The sequence below is a fragment of the Olea europaea genome, chromosome 12 (assembly GCF_002742605.1).
Source record: "Olea europaea var. sylvestris chromosome 12, O_europaea_v1, whole genome shotgun sequence".
In the NCBI taxonomy this organism is placed as follows: domain Eukaryota; kingdom Viridiplantae; phylum Streptophyta; class Magnoliopsida; order Lamiales; family Oleaceae; genus Olea; species Olea europaea.
In genome coordinates, this window is record NC_036248.1 from 17724461 (window position 1) to 17743392 (window position 18932).

General features: G+C 34.8%; 1 protein-coding gene and 1 long non-coding RNA gene across 2 annotated transcripts; one reads left to right on the plus strand and one right to left on the minus strand.

Moving 5' to 3' along the window:
• The first annotated feature begins 1871 nt into the window (after positions 1-1871).
• On the plus strand, positions 1872-3644 carry LOC111406999. Its single transcript, XR_002705015.1, has 3 exons — positions 1872-1911; positions 2739-2812; positions 3604-3644. It is a non-coding gene; the product is annotated as an uncharacterized LOC111406999 (long non-coding RNA).
• A 10877-nt stretch (positions 3645-14521) lies between these two features.
• On the minus strand, positions 14522-18496 carry LOC111405935 (type IV inositol polyphosphate 5-phosphatase 9). The gene is made up of 8 exons (XM_023035054.1): positions 18314-18496; positions 18056-18234; positions 17854-17958; positions 17464-17752; positions 17102-17286; positions 15363-15471; positions 15107-15258; positions 14522-14928 (listed from the first exon to the last, which is right to left on the minus strand). The coding sequence occupies exons 1-8, from the start codon at positions 18332-18334 to the stop codon at positions 14688-14690; spliced, it is 1281 nt and encodes a 426-aa protein (XP_022890822.1). The 5' UTR covers positions 18335-18496; the 3' UTR covers positions 14522-14687.
• Between the last annotated feature and the right edge of the window lie 436 nt (positions 18497-18932).

An 18932-nucleotide genomic window follows, 5' to 3' on the forward strand; every position in this document is an offset into this window, starting at 1 on the left:
ATCAGCTACTTCTTTACCCACTTGATACCAGTAGAATTAGTTATGTAGGCATGGTGGTTAGGATTCTTTCAATTAGACAGTTGGACAGAATATTGGGAAGTTAATGCTGTTAAACACAGTTGTAATGATGTATTTTTCTCCCTTTATATACTGGACAAATGTGTTCATTCTTCAAGAATGTATGAGAGTTCAATTCCTTTTCTCTGTTCTCTCTCTCTCTCTCTCATTTCTGGCTTCTTAATGCATCCATGATTTTAGATCATAAATTTGACATGGTATCAAAGCAAAATTCATAGCCTCTAACCAAGCGTCTGCTATTCTGAACAAAATCAAACCATGGCGAATTTCCTTTTCAACCTAGCTGATGACCCAACTAGTCATTATTTTTTACACCCTAGTGATAATATTGGTGCCTTGATTGTTTCTGAGGTCTTTAATAGAGAAAATTATACTTCTTGGAGCCGTTCAATCTCTATGGCATTGAGTGTAAAGAACAAGCTAGCCTTCATTGATGGTTCATTACTAGCCCTAAATCCACCTTCTGGTGTCATACACAATTGCTGGGTTCGTGCTAATGACTTGGTACTGTCTTGGTTATTAAATTTCATCAATAAAGAAATTCGTCAAAGCCTATTGTATATTTCGTCTGCCCATGAAGTTTGGAATGAACTCAAAGTAAGGTATATTCGAAGTGATGGCCCTAGAGTGTAATATCCCGAACTTTACGTTCTACATTTGGCCAATATGATTCATGCATTTCATGCTAATTACATTGTCATTTGTATCAATTTCTTGATTGCCTTCTCTTAAAATGATGCATTTGATCATCAAGGCTTTAAAATCTTTACATGGTGATAACCTTCGACTCTTCAATCTAGGTGGTGAATTTTATATTGAGCTATGATAGAAAGTTAGATTAACTAAATGTTGGAGATTGGCTTGGTAAGTAATGTAATATTTGAAAGGCCGAAAATTTGTATCAACGAAGGTTCAAGCTTTCCATTCGGCTAATCGAGATCACCTTAAATCCTAGATAGGTAATTCACATAATTGGGACATGAGGGATGAAGTGACATTATCAGAACGTAATAATATATGTCTTATACGACATTATAAATATTGAGGTGTTAATTGTTGTAATCGGTTGAGAATCGGGTAAGAAATTAAATGAACAGCTGAGGAATTTGATCTATAAAGTACTTTGGGATCTTAATGCAAGTGAAATAGATTGTAAGCACCTCAAAATAAACGAATGACACTTGATTTATACCTGCAAGGATAGATGTAATATCAGAATTTAATCAAAGAAGACAACACCTACTTAACATGTGACGACTTGCCACTTTAACCTCTAATTCCTTCGACCTTAAGCCTCCAACACGTCCTATAAGTCCTTAGAACTTTACACAAGATATTTATAACTCTTCTAAGTCACATATGGCTCCATGTGGTGCAAGGGAGAAGTCAAAGTTGGCTGCAAGAAGCCACCTCCTACTTGGACAGCTCATGCTAGGGGATTTTTCACTTTAATATATAATTGCTTCAACCCTAAGGCATAAATTTCGTGTCTAATCCCCAAGGACTTAATATAGGATGAATATATATCTTAAATATCATAAATGGACACAAAAATAATGGTAGAAAAGTCAAGTATTGCAGCCAAGATGACAGCTCCTGCTTAGTGACTCACCTTGATTCTTGAGGTGGCTGCAGCCCATGATATTCTTAATCCTTAAGTAATATGCACGACTTCAACTATTTAAAGACCACTCATTTACCTCCTAGATAATATATTAACTCCCTGAACTCGTCCCTAAGTGATTCCAAGTGAAAAGAGGGTGAAACAGTCAAAGAGAAACAGAAACAAGAAGCTGGAATTTCTGAACAGCCTTGTTACTCCACAGTTTTGAGGTTTGTTTCTATTATTTCTTAAGGGGTTTATGATTTCTTAAACATCTGAAGTTGTTTTTGATTAAGTTGGAGTGTTTTTTAATGATGTTATGATGCCTAAATAGGGGTAATTAATGGCAAGAATTTGAAAGAAATTAATCTGGACAGAAATGAGGAATTGCTGGATTGAGTGATTTATACCTTGATTTTGGGATGATACTTAGTGTTTAACTTATATATATCAATATGAACGTTTTTATATGTAAGTAGGGAGTGTAGAAATGATTTTAATGGCCTAGGATTCTGTTGGTATCATAATAATAAAATGGAAACCGAAAACAGTCAAAGGGAAAAACTGCCTGATTTTGTGTAGTGGAAAATGGACTGTTTTTGAAGCTCCAAACACTTCATTTGTCACAATGTTATGATCTGATTATCTTCACATATATGTTATAGGTGTGTGGTAAAAGTTTGGGAACCGTTAAATGTAGGTAAGGGCATGAAAAAGAATTTGAAAAATGAGTGGACGGTGATGGAAACCTAGAAAACAGATTTTGTCCATTTGGGTATTTAATGTGATTTCAACATTTAGATGTCCCCTAATGAACTCTTGGGCCTAGAAAATATATCCTAAGGAATACTAGGTTGTTGAAAACAATTGGATGACGTTGACGTTCATAATTGGACTCGAGAGATAGCGAGACTTATTGGATTAGTTTGTAATGCCATCGGCAACTTGAAATAATGATTTGGTATAAATTGTTTTGGCGTGAATGGACGTATTTTGGGATTATGTGTGTTAAGATTATTAAATGGAGGATTGTATTTAATATTAGATGATAATACAGGTGACTTTTCGACGTTGAGCGAAAAAGGGAATTGATACACACTCCATAGGAGCTTACACACATAAAGGCGAAAGGTAAGTGAAAATCCATTTGCAACTACGATGCAAGAACCTAGTATATGTGACATAGTAATGTTGAAATATCTGTATAACTTTGATAAGAGGCTTATAGCACATCATATGGTGGTTACGATCATTGAGTATGAGGTTGCTTAACCTATAGACATCGATTTACATTAAATATGTCATTCATGAGCATTTTCATATGCATGCACGACATGTGATTATGGTTGAAAATCCTGCATACGAAACATGATTTCAAAGTGAGTTTTCTTTATAAATGTTTTATTGACCACTACTAGGGCACCGAGGCATGTGAGGTATGCTTATGTGATATGTTTGGCATTGCGGGTGTTACTTCCTGGGTGATTGCAAAGGTAGATAAGGGATGGGCCTTTGGTGATCACGGGAGGGCGGACCACTCGACTATGCCCTTGTTATGATTATTGGCGCTGCCAGGTGGGAGACTTCTTGGGTGATCATAGGGGTAGTCAGGGGATGGGCCTCTAGTGGTCACGAGAGGATGGTCCACTTGTCGGTGTCGATTTCATATTGGCCACTTGATTATTGATATTGATATTATGCAGAGCTCTATCCGGTGCATAGTAGGTGGGTCAAGGGCCCAATGAAATGAAAGATTTCAAGTGAAATGATTTCTAGTCAACTTTGACGAATATTGAAATATGATACTTTTTATCATGATATTTAAAGTAAATGGCATGGTGTCATATGTCGTTATTACTCATGTTCAGGACATGCATGATTTTGCTTACTAAGCATTGGCTTATGTAGTTCTTGCATTGTAGGTGAACATGGAACTACATAGAGAGCATGGCTAGCTGTAGAGCTCCTACAGGATTCCAGAGTTTGATGTACATGGATGACGACTTGTAGGGTTATTTTGTAGGCTACCATCTGTTGGGTTATATTTTGGAATCCTATATAGTGTACTTTTGAAATGGTCTGTAGACATGTTTATAAGCTCTGAATATATATATTGGATTATGGCAATATGATTTTGGGTTTCGATATGTTATATGATCGTGTCACAGGTGATTAGAAGTTAACAAACTCGAAGAAAAAAATATATGTAAAATTCTATATCTAGGTTGTGTATAGATATCAATGTTAATTTGGGGGTGTGACATAGAGTATATCACTTGGAAAAATCCCTCAGCTCTAACTTTCAACGTTCTCAGTCACTCATTGTGTATTACAATTCATTTCAAGCCACATGGGATGAGTACATCAGCTGTAGACCTCTGCCTAAATGCAATTGTGGAATGTTCTCTAGTTGTACGTACGATATACAACATAGCATTTTTGATACTTAGCAATTAGATGCTGTTATGAAGTTCCTCATAGGACTCAATGAATCTTATTCTGCATTGAGAAGCCAACTGCTACTGACTTCTCCATTATCACCACTTGCTTGAGTATATGTTCTTCTTCTCCAATAAGAGAGCCAAAGAGAGCTGCATACTCATTCATTCCCAGAGTCAGTTGCAATGATAGCAAAGCAGCCCTCAAAAACATTCAACAAACCTCCATCTTGGAAAGATAAAAAGAAGCCCAAATGTAGTCACTGTGGATATCTCAACCATACTGTAGATAAATGTTTCCAACTCATTGGCTACCCACCTGGTTGGAAAGGACCCAGAGGATTACGAATGATGGCTGACGCTCCCGTTGCCCATGCTGTGACATTAGAACAACCTGTAGGTGATGGGGGACCAAGTACTTCTTTCAACCAAGACCTTTACCAATAGTTCTTAGCATTTACTAAAGCTCAACAAATCCCATCCTCTAAAGTACATAATCCATCAGTTGCCACTATCACTACAAGTATCCTTCTTTGTAATACAGCCTCCACCACACCAAAAACCATTTCTTGGATAATTGATACTGGTGCAACAGATCATATGATTTGTTCATCAATCTTTTTTACTTCCATTGATTCAACCTCAATTACCAACGTACATTTACCAAATGGTACTTATGTTCCAGTTAGCCACATTGGGAAAGTTCGAGTTTCTGACAACTTAACACTTGATAATGTCCTATGTATACCCTCATTTTCATTCAATCTTATATCGGTTTCTAAACTAACAAAATCTTCTAATGTTTCTGTGATATTTTTCGCATCTCACTGTTTTGTACAGGATCTGTCCACCATGAAGATGATCGGTTTTTCTAAGGAAAATGAGGGCTTATATCAACTACTAATTGTCCATGATCAATCTCCTGCATATCACTTTACCACTCCATCAGTCAATGCTTTTCAACATTCCAACCATAGCTTATGGCATTTCAGACTTGGGCATATATCCGATACAAGAATGTCTAAAATTTCGCGCATTACTTCTCAAATACCTTGTAACAATTTAGATATATGTGAAATTTGTCCTCTAGCAAACAAAAGAAGTTGCCGTTCCCTATTAGCTACTCAAAGTCAAATTAAATTTTTGACTTAGTTTATTGTGACATTTGGGGTCCATTTGGTGTACAATCCTTTAATGGTTACAGATTTTTTCTCACAATGGTTGATGTTTATTCTCGATGTACTTGGGTATTCATGATGCAAGCTAAATCTGAAACTCATGGTCATATCAAACACTTCTATCACATGGCCCTTACCCACTTTAATACCAAAATAAAGTCTATTAGATTAGATAATGGTGCTGAATTTATTATGCCAAACTTTTATCATGTTCATGGAATCTTCCACCAAAGAAGTTGTGTGGAATCATCCCAACAAAATGGAGTGGTGGAACGAAAGCACCAATTTATTCTACAAGTGGCTAGAACATCATTTTTTCAATCAAATGTACCCCTCATATTTTGGAGTGACTGCATACTTACAGCAGTCCACCTTATAAATCACATTCCTTCACCCATTCTTGGCAACAAAACCCCTTATGAACTGCTCTTCCAAAAACCACCAGAATATGACCATCTCAAAGCCTTTGGTTGCCTTTGCTTTGCATCCACACTCAATATTCACAGAACCAAATTTTTCCCTTGAGCATCCAAATGTATATTCCTTGGATACCCCCTTGGATATAAAGGTTACAAAGTTTATGATTTACAAAGTCATAAAGTCTTTATTAGCAGGAATGTAATTTTTCATGAAACTACATTCCCCTACAAACAGGCTTCTTCCCATCACTCACCTACAAATTCACTCATTTGATTCCACACTAGTCCCCAACATCATTTCTACTCCACATAGCTCAGAACCAACATCTGTTGATGCAATTCTTGATCAGGTCTCTCAACCTTCATTGACAGAACAATGGCAAGATCTAAGTCTTAGTCCTTCTTTACACTCTCCCACGTCATCATCCACTATTTTACCTATTTCTCCTCCTCAGATTGCTCCTAGACAGTCTACTAGACCTAGGCATTTACCTTCTTACCTGAATAATTATCAATGTGATCTACCCTCTTCCCTCATTGCAATCCGGTCATCTGTAATGTTGGCCAGACCTCGTGCATTAGGTAAACCTTATTCTTTGTCTCATTTCATTTCAACTACTCGATTAGCTCCCAACCATAAAGCTTTTACCACAGCCATTTCTAATGTTTTTGAACCTAAGTTTTATGGCCAAGCTGTAAAATACCCACACTGGCAGGAAGCCATGCACACAGAAATCAAAGCCCTTATAAAGAATAACACTTGGACCCTCATGCATCTGCCACATGACAAATATGTCATTGGGTGCAAATGGGTTTATAAGGTTAAATTTAAAGCTGATGGCACTGTAGAAAGATATAAAGCGCGACTGGTTGCTAAGGGACATACCCAACAGGAAGCACTTGATTTTTTTTGACGCATTTTCTCCTGTGGCCAAATTAACTTCTATTCGGGTTCTTTTGGTTGTTGCATCTGTAAATCATTGGCACTTACATCAGTTAGATGTCAACAATGCATTTTTGCATGGTGACTTACATGAAGAAGTCTATATGAAGCTGCCCCAAGGATATCCTACTCATGATTCTTCCGTGGTTTACAAATTAAACAAAAGCTTATATGGGCTCAAACAAGCATCTCGACAATGGTTTGCAAAACTTCACACCAGCCTCATTGCTTATGGATTCCATCAGTCTAAATCGGATTCTTCTTTATTCCTTTGAAATACTGTCAATTCAATCATAGTCCTTTTGGTTTATGTTGATGATGTTCTCCTTGCTAGCAACAATGTTGATGAAATTCAGATTTTGAAAAAGTTTCTGGATGATCAATTCACAATCAAAGACTTGGGAGAGGCAAAGTACATCCTTGGATTGGAGATTGCTAGATCTCAGAGGGGGATTAGCATCAGTCAAAGAAAATATGACCTGGATATCTTAGAAGACTCTGGTTTTTCTGGATGCAAGCCGGTTGCCTTCCCAATGGACTATACTCTCAAACTCAAATCAGAAGACTGCAATCTTCTATCTGATGCCTCAACTTATAGAAGACGTATTGGCAGAATGATCTATCTCACCATTACTAGACCCGACTTGGCCTACTCGGTCCAGGTCCTCAGTTAATTCATGTCTAAACCTGCTCAGCCCCATTTAGATACAGCTCACAAGGTTCTTAGGTACATCAAGGCTACCCCTGGTCAAGGCCTATTCTTTCCTGCAAACTCAGAGTTACACCTCAAAGCATACAGTGATAGTGACTGGGCCAATTGACTTGATACTAGGCGAAGTGTTACTGGTTTTGCTATCTTCCTTGGTGAGTCTCTAATTTCCCGAAAATCTAAGAAACAACCTATAGTTAGTAGATCCTCTGTTGAAGCTGAATATCGAGCATTAGCTTCCACAACAATCCAGTGCCTTGTTTATCTTTTGCAAGACTTGGTTGTACATCATCCTCAATCTGCTCTCTTGTACACTGACAGCAAATCAGCACTTTCTATTGCCAATAATCCTGTTCAGCACGAGAAAACGAAGCATATTCAGATAGATTGTCACCTTGTTCGAGAAAAACTTCAATCCGGCTTAGTTAAAATCAATCACATTCCTTCACAACATCAGCTAGCAGTCATACTAACTAAACCTCTTGGTTCTGCTTTGTTTCACATAAATCTGTCCAAGATGGGCATCTTAAATATCCATGCCCCTCTTGAGGGGGGATCTTACGACACAGATTTAGATGAACCCACCTCAGCCTCCACAGCAGGATCCAAGTCAATTACTTTTTTACCCACTTGATAACGGTAGAATTAGTTATATGGGCATGGTGTTTAGGATTCTTTCAGTTAAACAGACTATTGGGAAGTTAATGCTGTTAAACACAGCTGTAATGATTTATTTTTCTCCCTTTATATATCGGACAAATGTCCCTCTCGTTTCTGGCTTCTTAATGCAGCTATGATTTTAGCTCATGAATTTTATAGATCTAATATTTGGAAAAGGAAAAAAAATTACAGATTGACATATAGTCAAAATTCAAATATATTTATTCTGATTTCTGATTGCCTATGAAGTTAATCCGCCTGATTCTGATTAAATGTACCTTGAGATTTTCTGATCAACTTGAAAAACTATTAAGAACACAACAATGTAACATTTAGCCAACAAATATAAGAACTCTCAAGTCATCCAATGTACTTGTCACTCTCACAATAATTAAAATGGAAGTAATTATAATGATGATGATGACCACGACCACAAATTAGGCCATTCAGAACTGTTACGCTGGCTAATAAATTGTTGTGCAATATAAGACTCTACAACAGCATTGCATCTTAACAAGTGTAAACGGATCAACTGCCCCCCAGGGCACATCCCAACTGGCAAAAATGAGGGCGCTTCAAGGCTGGGAGATCAGAGGTTGTGAGTTCGATTTCTGGAAGGTTCTTGGAAGGCAGATATTCTCCTGGAAGGCAGGAGCTCTACTGGAAGGCAAGGTGCAAAGATGGGAAACGACTTGTTTGATACTTTTGCAGATCAGTTGGGGGGCTCTTGAGCACTGGTTAGTTTGGGGCACAACCTGCGGTTTAACCTGTCTGCAGCTTGATGGGCTAAGGTGTAGACTCCAGGATTTAGTCACTGTAAGGTGGATACCTGGATATAAAAAAAAAAAAGTGTAAACAGATCAATTTTTCCATAAAGATAAATATAAATCGGAGAGTTAGAAGAAATTTACCTAGCGAAGGCAGGATAAAATCGGTCGGCGATTAGCAAACCGGAGTACTTGACGATTGGAGAAAATTTGAGCAACTATTTTCAAAAGAAAAATGACAGAAATTTTAAAATCAGTTAACCAATAGATTAAATCAAAACCTTCTTGTGCGTATAGCTACTATAGGCTAGGGTTTGGAGCACTGAAATACCCACTGGCAGACATGAGCATTGCTTGGCGCTTGCTCCTCATTTCTGGGTGTGGTCCGTGTGGAGGGAGTGAGAAAATGAGAAATGTATCGATTTGAAAATCTATATATACGGCGCAAAGGTGGAATTGGGCCTGATTGTAAACGTATTGATTCAGGTTGGAGGTGATAATGGGTTGGATAATCCGGCAATATGGCCCATATAAAATACCTTCTAGTCCTAGAGTCTCCTAAGGTCGAGTTTTTACTTTTTATTAGGGAAAAATACGTAACTATTTTTATACATGGTGAATACCATTTCATAATTATCAAACTTGAAGAAAAGTTTCAAAAATCAGGTCTTAAATCAATAAAAATATAGTAACGATATCTATAAAATATTAAAAAAAATACAATTTAACTAAGGATAATTAAATTTAACCATCAATAATATATCCTAAAATATAGCAATTATTTCATATTTTTGAAACAGAGTCTATCCCCCCAATTAATCTACTACCTCCCACTTTCTCTCTCTAACAATACAATTCACCATTTTCACTATAAATCTCCACAAATTCATGTTACAGACTGGCCACACAATTCATAATTATACTTCTTCAATACCATGTTTCAACTGATTAGGAGCCTGTTTGGGAGTATTTTTGAGAATTGATTTTTTGACCGTTAAGAGAAAAGTGAGGTCCACCTGTGAGAAAGGAAGTCAAATATGACGATTGAAATAGTGAAATAACGGTCAAAAAATCAATTTTTTGGGTGAAAAAATCGCTCCCAAACAAGCCCTAGGTCACAATGAGGATTCCTGAGATTCATCCTATTGAAGTTGCCATAATAGGTGACTGAATTGGTGATTTTAAATCTCCATATTTTATTGTCAAGCAATTACACTTTCATTCCGAATTATTTTTAGGTCACGTAGTTCTGTTTTCAATGCATCAACATCTATCAATGTACTTATGAGCGATTGTGGATTCAATGAACAGTGCATATTAATTGTGAACTTCTATGTATACTTATCAATGTTATATTTTGTGACCGTTACAGTTAATTGTGATTATTACAGTTATTCTGATATATTATGTGAATATGAATTAAAATAATTTACTTGTAAATAGTGATGGGAGTCCTGCACGTTACCATGCTGGTTGACCTTAGCATTGCTTGGTCCTGAACCTATTGAAATGTAAACCAAGTCAAATTTGATGCACATTATATTGATTTATTTTTTTTCCAATACAATAAAATATAATTAGGACATTGAAAATAGTTTATCTAACATTGCAGAACGATAATTAAAGTGGTTACAAATGTAATGATGTGTAAACATATATAATATGTAATTTAAAATAAAATAAAATCTTAGACGTTAGATATTGATCAATGTTATTTATATTCAATACAATTGAGAATTGTCAAGTTGATGAATTTAACATAGGGCATGTCAATATGAGGGGCATATGACATGGGCCATGTTGCTAGAAGCATAAAATAGAAATATAGTTACCTGTCCACTTCCTTACCTTTATTTAACTTCAAGTTGAAATATCCATGTTAGAAAATAGATATAGATATAAGAATATTGAATATGTGGACGAAATTTCACGAGGACAAAAATGGAAGTCATATAGGTTGGTTCATTATAATGGAACATGACAGAAATGGAAAAATAACAAATAAGATAGACAAGAAAATTGAACAAGAGTCCCACACTTACACATCGCATGAATGATAAGTTTTCATTAGAATAGAACTCAACTTGCGCGGGTATTTCAACCCATTTTGTGGATGAGAGATGCTGTGATTTTGACATCCAAATGGACCTTCCTTAATACAAACTCGCCTCCCAAAATTAGAAAACGAAGAAAAATCTCAATCACGGTTTAATAGATTTTGATAAACAATATTACGAAGTGAATATTAGCCAGACGTTTATATAAAACAAAGAGACTAATCACTTTAATGTTATACATGGTTTGCTTAAGCAAATAAACAATCCTATATCGTCTTATGTAATATTTGGCTTAAGCAACGTCGATGTTTTCTTTTTAGCAGACAACCTCTATGTCTATTGGCCTAAGCGGACAATACCCTTAAATTTGGACAACATTCAAGACATGCAGCCATGAAAAGTTTCTAGCTTCGATGAGATTATATTATGCCTAGCTAGGAAGCTTGAGCATCGTTGCCCTTTACTGTGTTTTTCTTTAATTTACGCATTTTGCTCGAGGAAGGATGGTCATTGCACCAAAGTTGTCATGAAGTACACCATTATCGAGTTTAATTCCACTAAAAGAACTCTCGATCCCTTCGACTTTTTACAACTAAACTATTAACAAGGCTACTATATATACAATAAAAAGTTTGTTTGTCAACTATAAAAAATGGTGTCTACCCAATTTTCACATGAAATAAGTGCAGAAAATAAAAAAAGTTCAAATCAATACAGTAGAATGAAAGAGAAAGCTATTTGTAAACGAACCAAGTATATACGTGGAATTACATAGCATAAGTAGTCATATAGACTTTAAACTTTCTTATTCATGGAAGATTCATACGGCAAAATTTTCGTGAATTTTAAGTAATTATTTCATGACATGAAATGAAATGATATTATACAACACTCAAGACAGAATAAATGGCATAATAAGTTAACTACTCGAAAATATTTATTTTTAGCATATTACCATGCAAGGAATTCAATCTAAAATACTCCAAAACCACGAACCATAACATGTTAATTAGTAAAATTAAAAGATCTTATTTCATTTATGTATTATTTCTAGAAAGTTAGAAGATTAGATTACTTGACTTCTTTTCTCAAATTGAAGCTTCTTCTTCGTCCAAGTTTTTTCACAATGGAAGATGTTTTGATTTCCAAGCCTTTCATCTGCACTGTTTTTTTCTGCACGAATTTCTCTTATTTTTCATGTGCATGTAACTTCTTGTAATAGAAAATGAAGCTAGATGGACTGTACTATAAAATTATAAATAATAATACAAATTCAATACATTGCACAATATATAAGATTACATTATTTTTGCATATAGATCATGACCTCATATTTATAAAGAGATTTAACGACAATTAAATTGATCAAATAAACCATTCAAAATATTGATCCTTTTACCGGTACCTTCTTATCTATATATATAAAAAAGAAATAGTCTACATTCACCAACTCGAAAATTTAGAATTTTAACAAAGACAAATTCCGCCCGTAATTCTCTGGATCACTCTAACCTAGTTATCCAATCATATCTCATATTTCTGCAAGAATATATGGTTATGAATTATTTATCAATAAACACGACCTCGCCTCCTATAATTAGAAAACGAAGAAAAATCTCAATCACGGTTTAACAGATTTTGATAAACAATATTATGAAGTGAATATTAGCCAGATGTTTATATAAAACAAAGATACTAATCACTTTAATGTTATACATGGTTTGCTTAAGCAAATAAATAATCCTATATCGTCTTATGTAATATTTGGCTTAAGCAACATCGATGTTTTCTTTTTTGCAGACAACCTCTGTCTACTGGCCTTAGTGGACAATACCCTTAAATTTGGACAACGTTCATGACATGCAGCCATGAAAAGTTTCTAGCTTCGATGAGATTATATTATACCTAGCTAGGAAGCTTGAGCATCGTCGCCCTTTACTGTGTTTTTCTTTAATTTGCGCATTTTGCTTGAGGAAGGATGGTCATTGCACCAAAGTTGTCTTGAAGTACACCATTATCGAGTTTAATTCCACTAAAAGAACTCTCGATCCCTTTGACTTTTTACGATTAAACTATTAACAAGGCTACTATATACACAATAAAAAGTTTGTTTGTCAACTATAAAAAATGGTGTCTACCCAATTTTGACATGAAGTGAAGAAAATCGAGTTAAAAGTTCAAATCAACATAGTAAAATGAAAGAAAAATATATTTGTAAACCAAACCAAGTATATATGTGGAATTACATAGCATAAGTAGTCATATATAGACTTTAAACTTTCTTTATTCATGGAAGATTCATACGGCAAAATTTTCGTGAATTTTAAGTAATTATTTCATGACATGAAATGAAATGATATTTTACAACACTCAAGACAGAATAAATGGCATAATAAGTTAACTACTTGAAAAGATTTATTTTTAGCATATTACCATGCAACTAGTGGCGGATTCAAACAGTTCGAACTGTGGGGTCAAAAGTGAATTTTTTTTCGAACAACGTATCATTAACGAAAATAAGATCATATGCTACTACAGTAGGATTTGGGTTAGGGCTTTTTGAGCATTGGACTAGGAAAATTAATTGAGTTGGTTCACTACTTTGGCAGGAAATTATGTTTTAAGCAAGGGAAAAAAGCTGTGAGGTCGTTTGACCCCACATGACCCCATATGGGTCCGTCAGTGCATGCTGGAATTCAATCTAAGATACTTCAAAACCATGACCCATAACAGGTTAGTAAAACTAAAAGACCTTATTTCATTTATGCATTATTTCTAGAAAGTTCGTAGATTAGATTACTTGACTTCTTTTCTCAAATTGAAGCTTTTTCTTCGTCCAAGTTTTTTCTCGATGGAAAGATGATCAAGAGCCTATGATGTTTTGATTTCCAAGCCTTTCATCTGCTCTATTTTTTTCTGCATGAATTTCTCTTATTTTTCATGTGCATGTAACTTCTTGTAATATAAAATGAAGCTAGACGGACTGTACTATAAAATTATAAATAATAATGCAAATTCAATACATTGCACAATATATACGATTACATTATTTTTGCATATAGATCATGATCTCATATTTATAAAGAGATTTAACGACAATAAAATTGATAAAATAAATCATTCAAAATATTCATCCTTTTATCGGTACCTTCTTATCTATATATAAAAAAGAAATAGTCTACATTCACCAACTCGAAAATTTAGAATTTTAACATAGACAAATTCCACCCGTAGTTCTCTGGATCACTCTAACCTAGTTATCCAATCATATCTCATATTTCTGCAAGAATATATGGTTATGAATTATTTATCAATAAAATATTTTCTTTGGGAGATTATGGATTATGGATTATGTGCCCATGTCTCATACGTAACCATACCTCATCAATATATCCCATTTAAATTAAATTAAATTAAATTAATTTCTCTACATGGATTGGTTAATGTTGTCCAATCAAATTATTTCATAGGCATTAGTGCCAATGATTTAGACACACCTTTTTTGAAAGGATAATGGTGGGTCACATACATGTATTGGAAATTGCAACAATTTTGAAAGTATCAACTTGGAAATTTCATCAAATTTGGATTATAGTTGTTGGCCCAAATTAAGCCTCCCATTTTATAAAATCTACTGAAAAAGATAGGTTGATTTGGACAAAAACACTGTACACAAAATCAGCATAAGAATTGAATACAATAAGCTTATAATGGCATTTCCTTTGCAATAGCAACATGCACAAGTTGTACACCATGTCATTGTCATGTCATGGGGCATATATATACATAGTTAATTGAAAAACGCTTTTTCACATATGATGTCTAAAAATTTGATTCATAAGTCGTTGGCTCGGAAGCTGATTCGGTCTTTGCATGGAAAGTCTAATTGATTAGCAATGTGTTCAAATGATCTCTCCGACGAAAAGAAATTTTGAAGCGCTTTCAATTTTTGTGTCACTTTAACTTGTGTGCTGAAAATTGCTTTCACAGGTCTGTGGTCCGACAGTTTCAATTCGCCTCTTTCGTATGAATGTTGCTTCAACTGATCTTCCCCAAACCAAATTATCCGATCGCACCTACCCACAAATGCAAACATACATCTATCTTAACATTAATTAATTGATGTCACGCTTTCCCTTATAATTTGTCAAAGACTTAAATCTTTTACGTACGTATGCAATGACAATTTTTATACAATCTAATATATAATTATGTCACCTCTTCGGTAATTAAATTGCGGGATATATACGTTACCATGCAGGAACACGTTTCTTTTCGCCCCTTTTGCCTTCTAATCCGCCAAAATATTGGTCAGAATTTGGATAATATTTGTATGTAGGAGCAAATTTTATGGTTCCTTCGTGCCAACCTTCAAAAACTTGACTCTCCTTCAGTTCCATCCTTAGCTTTATTATCATGGAGAAATCGACGAAAATTTAGCGTCTTTATTAATTAATATATAAACATAAAATGTATACAAGTTGCGAAAGTAGTGGGTATATATAATTACCTGGTCGTTCTCCAGCAATGCATTCCATTCTCCTTTGTTTACCAATAGTCGTGTTGCTGATTCAGGCAATGAGATTCTGTAATTCAAATCTCCTAGAAAAATCACTCGGCTGCATCAAACAAATTAATTTAATTAATGATGGACTTCAATTAGTCGTGATATCGATCAACTTGTATGTATATTCTAGCTTTTTTTTAAATAATTAGCACTGTAGTTAGAGAAAGAGTTTCAATGTAAGTTTGGAACAATAATCAGAAGTCAACTTAATTAAGAAAATATACTAAATTTGTTTATCATAATTAATACTTCAGTTTACCAATTGAAATCGAACTTTATTAAGACGGTTTAGCAACTAGTTAACAATCTAGGTCCAAAAAGCATCCGGTAACGTTATATGAGATTAATAAAAATATAATAGTAAAAAGTTGTTTTCTAATTTAAGGCTGATTCGGTCTTTGCATGGAAAGTCTAATTGACTAGCAATGTGTTCAAATGACCTCTCCGATGAAAAGAAATTTTGAAGTGCTTTTAATTTCTGTGTCACTTTAACTTTTGTGCTGAAAATTGCTTTCACAGGTCTATGGTCCGACAGTTTCAATTCGCCTCTTTCGTATGAATGTTGCTTCAACTGATCTTCCCCAAACCAAATTATCCGATCGCACCTACCCACAAATACAAACATACATCTATCTTAACATTAATTAATTGATGTCACGCTTTCCCTTATAATTTGTCAAAGACTTATATCTTTTACGTACGTATGCAATGACAATTTTTATACAATCTAATATATAATTATGTCACATCTTCGGTAATTAAATTGCGGGATATATACGTTACCATGCAGGAACACGTTTCTTTTCGCCCCTTTTGCCTTCTAATCCGCCAAAATATTGGTCAGAATTTGGATAATATTTGTATGTAGGAGCAAATTTTATGGTTCCTTCGTGCCAACCTTCAAAAACTTGACTCTCCTTCAGTTCCATCCTTAGCTTTATTATCATGGAGAAATCGACGAAAATTTAGCGTCTTTATTAATTAATATATAAACATAAAATGTGTACAAGTTGCGAAAGTAGTGGGTATATATAAAACCTGGTCGTTCTCCAGCAATGCATTCCATTCTCCTTTGTTCACCAATAGTCGTGTTGCTGATTCAGGCAATGAGATTCTGTAATTCAAATCTCCTAGAAAAATCACTCGACTGCATCAAACAAATTAATTTAATTAATGATGGACCTCAATTAGTCGTGATATCGATCAACTTGTATGTATATTCTAGCTTTTTTTTAATAATTAGCACTTAGTTAGAGAAAGAGTTTCAATTTAAGTTTGGAACAATTATCAGAAGTCAACTTAATTAAGAAAATATATTAAATTTGTTTATCATAATTAATACTTCAGTTTACCAATTGAAATCGAACTTTATTAAGACGGTTTAGCAACTAGTTAACAATCTAGGTCCAAAAAGCATCCGGTAACGTTATATGAGATTAATAAAAATATAATAGTAAAAAGTTGTTTTCTAATTTAAAGGTGGCTTGTATCGAAAACGACATCATTTAACCTAATTAATAAGAAATAATTGGTTGTTATACCGCTAATTGATTCGATATCTCTAACGCACCATGTGGTTAATTAATTAAAGACACTAATTAATTAACAAAAAGACATTTCAATAACGAATCATTTTGGATTATTACAAAGGATCTAAAAGAAAAAAAAAAAAAATAACATACTCATGGTCAAGAATCTTCTGAGGCAAATCAAGTGATGAGCCTTTAGGAAAGCTCGTGCGAGACAATATCTCGGCCGCATTTGAATTCCGGTACCTCTCATCGCCTTCTCTACCACCCGATGCAAGATGGCTGCACACGAAGCAGAAACTTGTTTCATGTAATCGAAATCTCACCGAGACTGAACCCTGCAATGCAAATTTTTGTAGCCAAAACGTAGTAAATAAAATTAGATCCTTAAGAACAATTTGTTGACATATTTTACTCTATTGAACACAAGATTTAAATGAAAACGTGTAGCTTTCTCTAACATCTTAATTTTTTAGAACGAGATGAATTATATATGAAAATAGATCAGTTGATACCTTATTTCCTAGACATCCCATGATTCCACAGCCTACACATGAAACACTAGGGTTTCGAACAAATGATCGAAGCTCAGTACGAATCCAGACCGATATTAATATTCCGACCATTTGCTTGCTAATGATGCACCGGAACTCGTACTGATTACTACTCTCAGTAGACTTTCCTTCGTTCTTGAATGATTTCTTGTTGAGGGCTTCTCTAATTAGAGAATTCCATTTGAGGGATATCTTGCTATTTTCTGGTCCTAATACATTTGCTGCTCTCAGGGGCACAACTTCTTGAAACCTAATTAATATCATAACACAAAAATACAAGAAAATTATTCCAAAAGTATACATATGGGCATTTCTGGTTTTATAAGATCTATTTTTTGAATAATAAGTTACCCAAGAACGTAGATGTCGCAAATATTGCACGTGTCTAGCAACTCCTCCATATTCAAGTCCTCTGCTGGTGCCACTCCCCCAACGTTCCATGTACTAACAAAAATCCTTTCGGAAAGAAATAGGATATTATAATACACATTAATTACACGTGGTTGATATAGTTACTGAAACATTAAGAACTAAAACTGTTCTCAGTTCTTACTTGTAGTTTTCTGTGCGTACACGGTCGTTCAGAATGCTGCTACAACTTAGAGATTTCGAGTCGAAACGGGGAAATTCGAGGAAATTAGATTCCAGGTCGCTTGGAAAATCTGCAACAAAATTATTGCTACCCAATCTCTTATTGAGGATCTTGCTAGCCACCAACCTCGGCCACATGACCTGTAGAATGCAGATTAATGATCAGCCATGCAAATAATAAATGAAGAGAAATGAATACGAGAATAGAGGGTGTGCTTACTTCTCCTTTCTTGCCTGGCATGGTGATGAATGAAAAAATGTTTAGCCTTTAAACATGCTTCTGGTTAAATCCTTAAACTTCTGCTCTGATTGGATGATTTATGAAAATGTTAGGGAATAGAAAAATGGTGGATGGTTCTTGCAGTCTTAAACTTTAGCGTTTGTTTGTCTGATATATCAAATATATATTAATTAGAGATTAAATAAACTAGCCACAAGTGGGCGAGCCTCAGATTCTTTGAAAAATATTTCTCATGCAAAATACATCTGATCATGTGAGCTGTGATGCCTCAATAATAGGAAACCAGGCTTGTTCTGACGTGTACACATAAGTGGGAAAAGGGTAGTGGTGTAAATTTACCACGACGACCCAGGCACCGGCCAGAGGTTCCAACACCCCGGTCCGAACGAGCCAGCCGGCCTGAAATTGAAGAAAATAAAATTCTACAACTAATACCTTGGCTGAGTTTTAAGTTTAAAATGAAAATCCTAAAAGCTCTCAACATAAACATTGTTCCTCCTTCCATTTTTCTCTATACTTATACCAATCATAATTCTCTTACATTTTATACATTCAATTATTCTTACATTTATAATTTATTTAGCCCCTATTTGGTATG

Coding starts and splice junctions, on each gene's coding strand:
- LOC111405935 (XM_023035054.1), bottom strand. CDS start 18,334: ATGCCAGGCAAGAAAGGAGAA. Junction 17,287..17,463: donor TGGGATGTCTAGGAAATAAG/GTATCAACTGAT, acceptor TTTGCATTGCAG/GGTTCAGTCTCGGTGAGATT. Junction 14,929..15,106: donor AAGAAACGTGTTCCTGCATG/GTAACGTATATA, acceptor ATTTGTGGGTAG/GTGCGATCGGATAATTTGGT.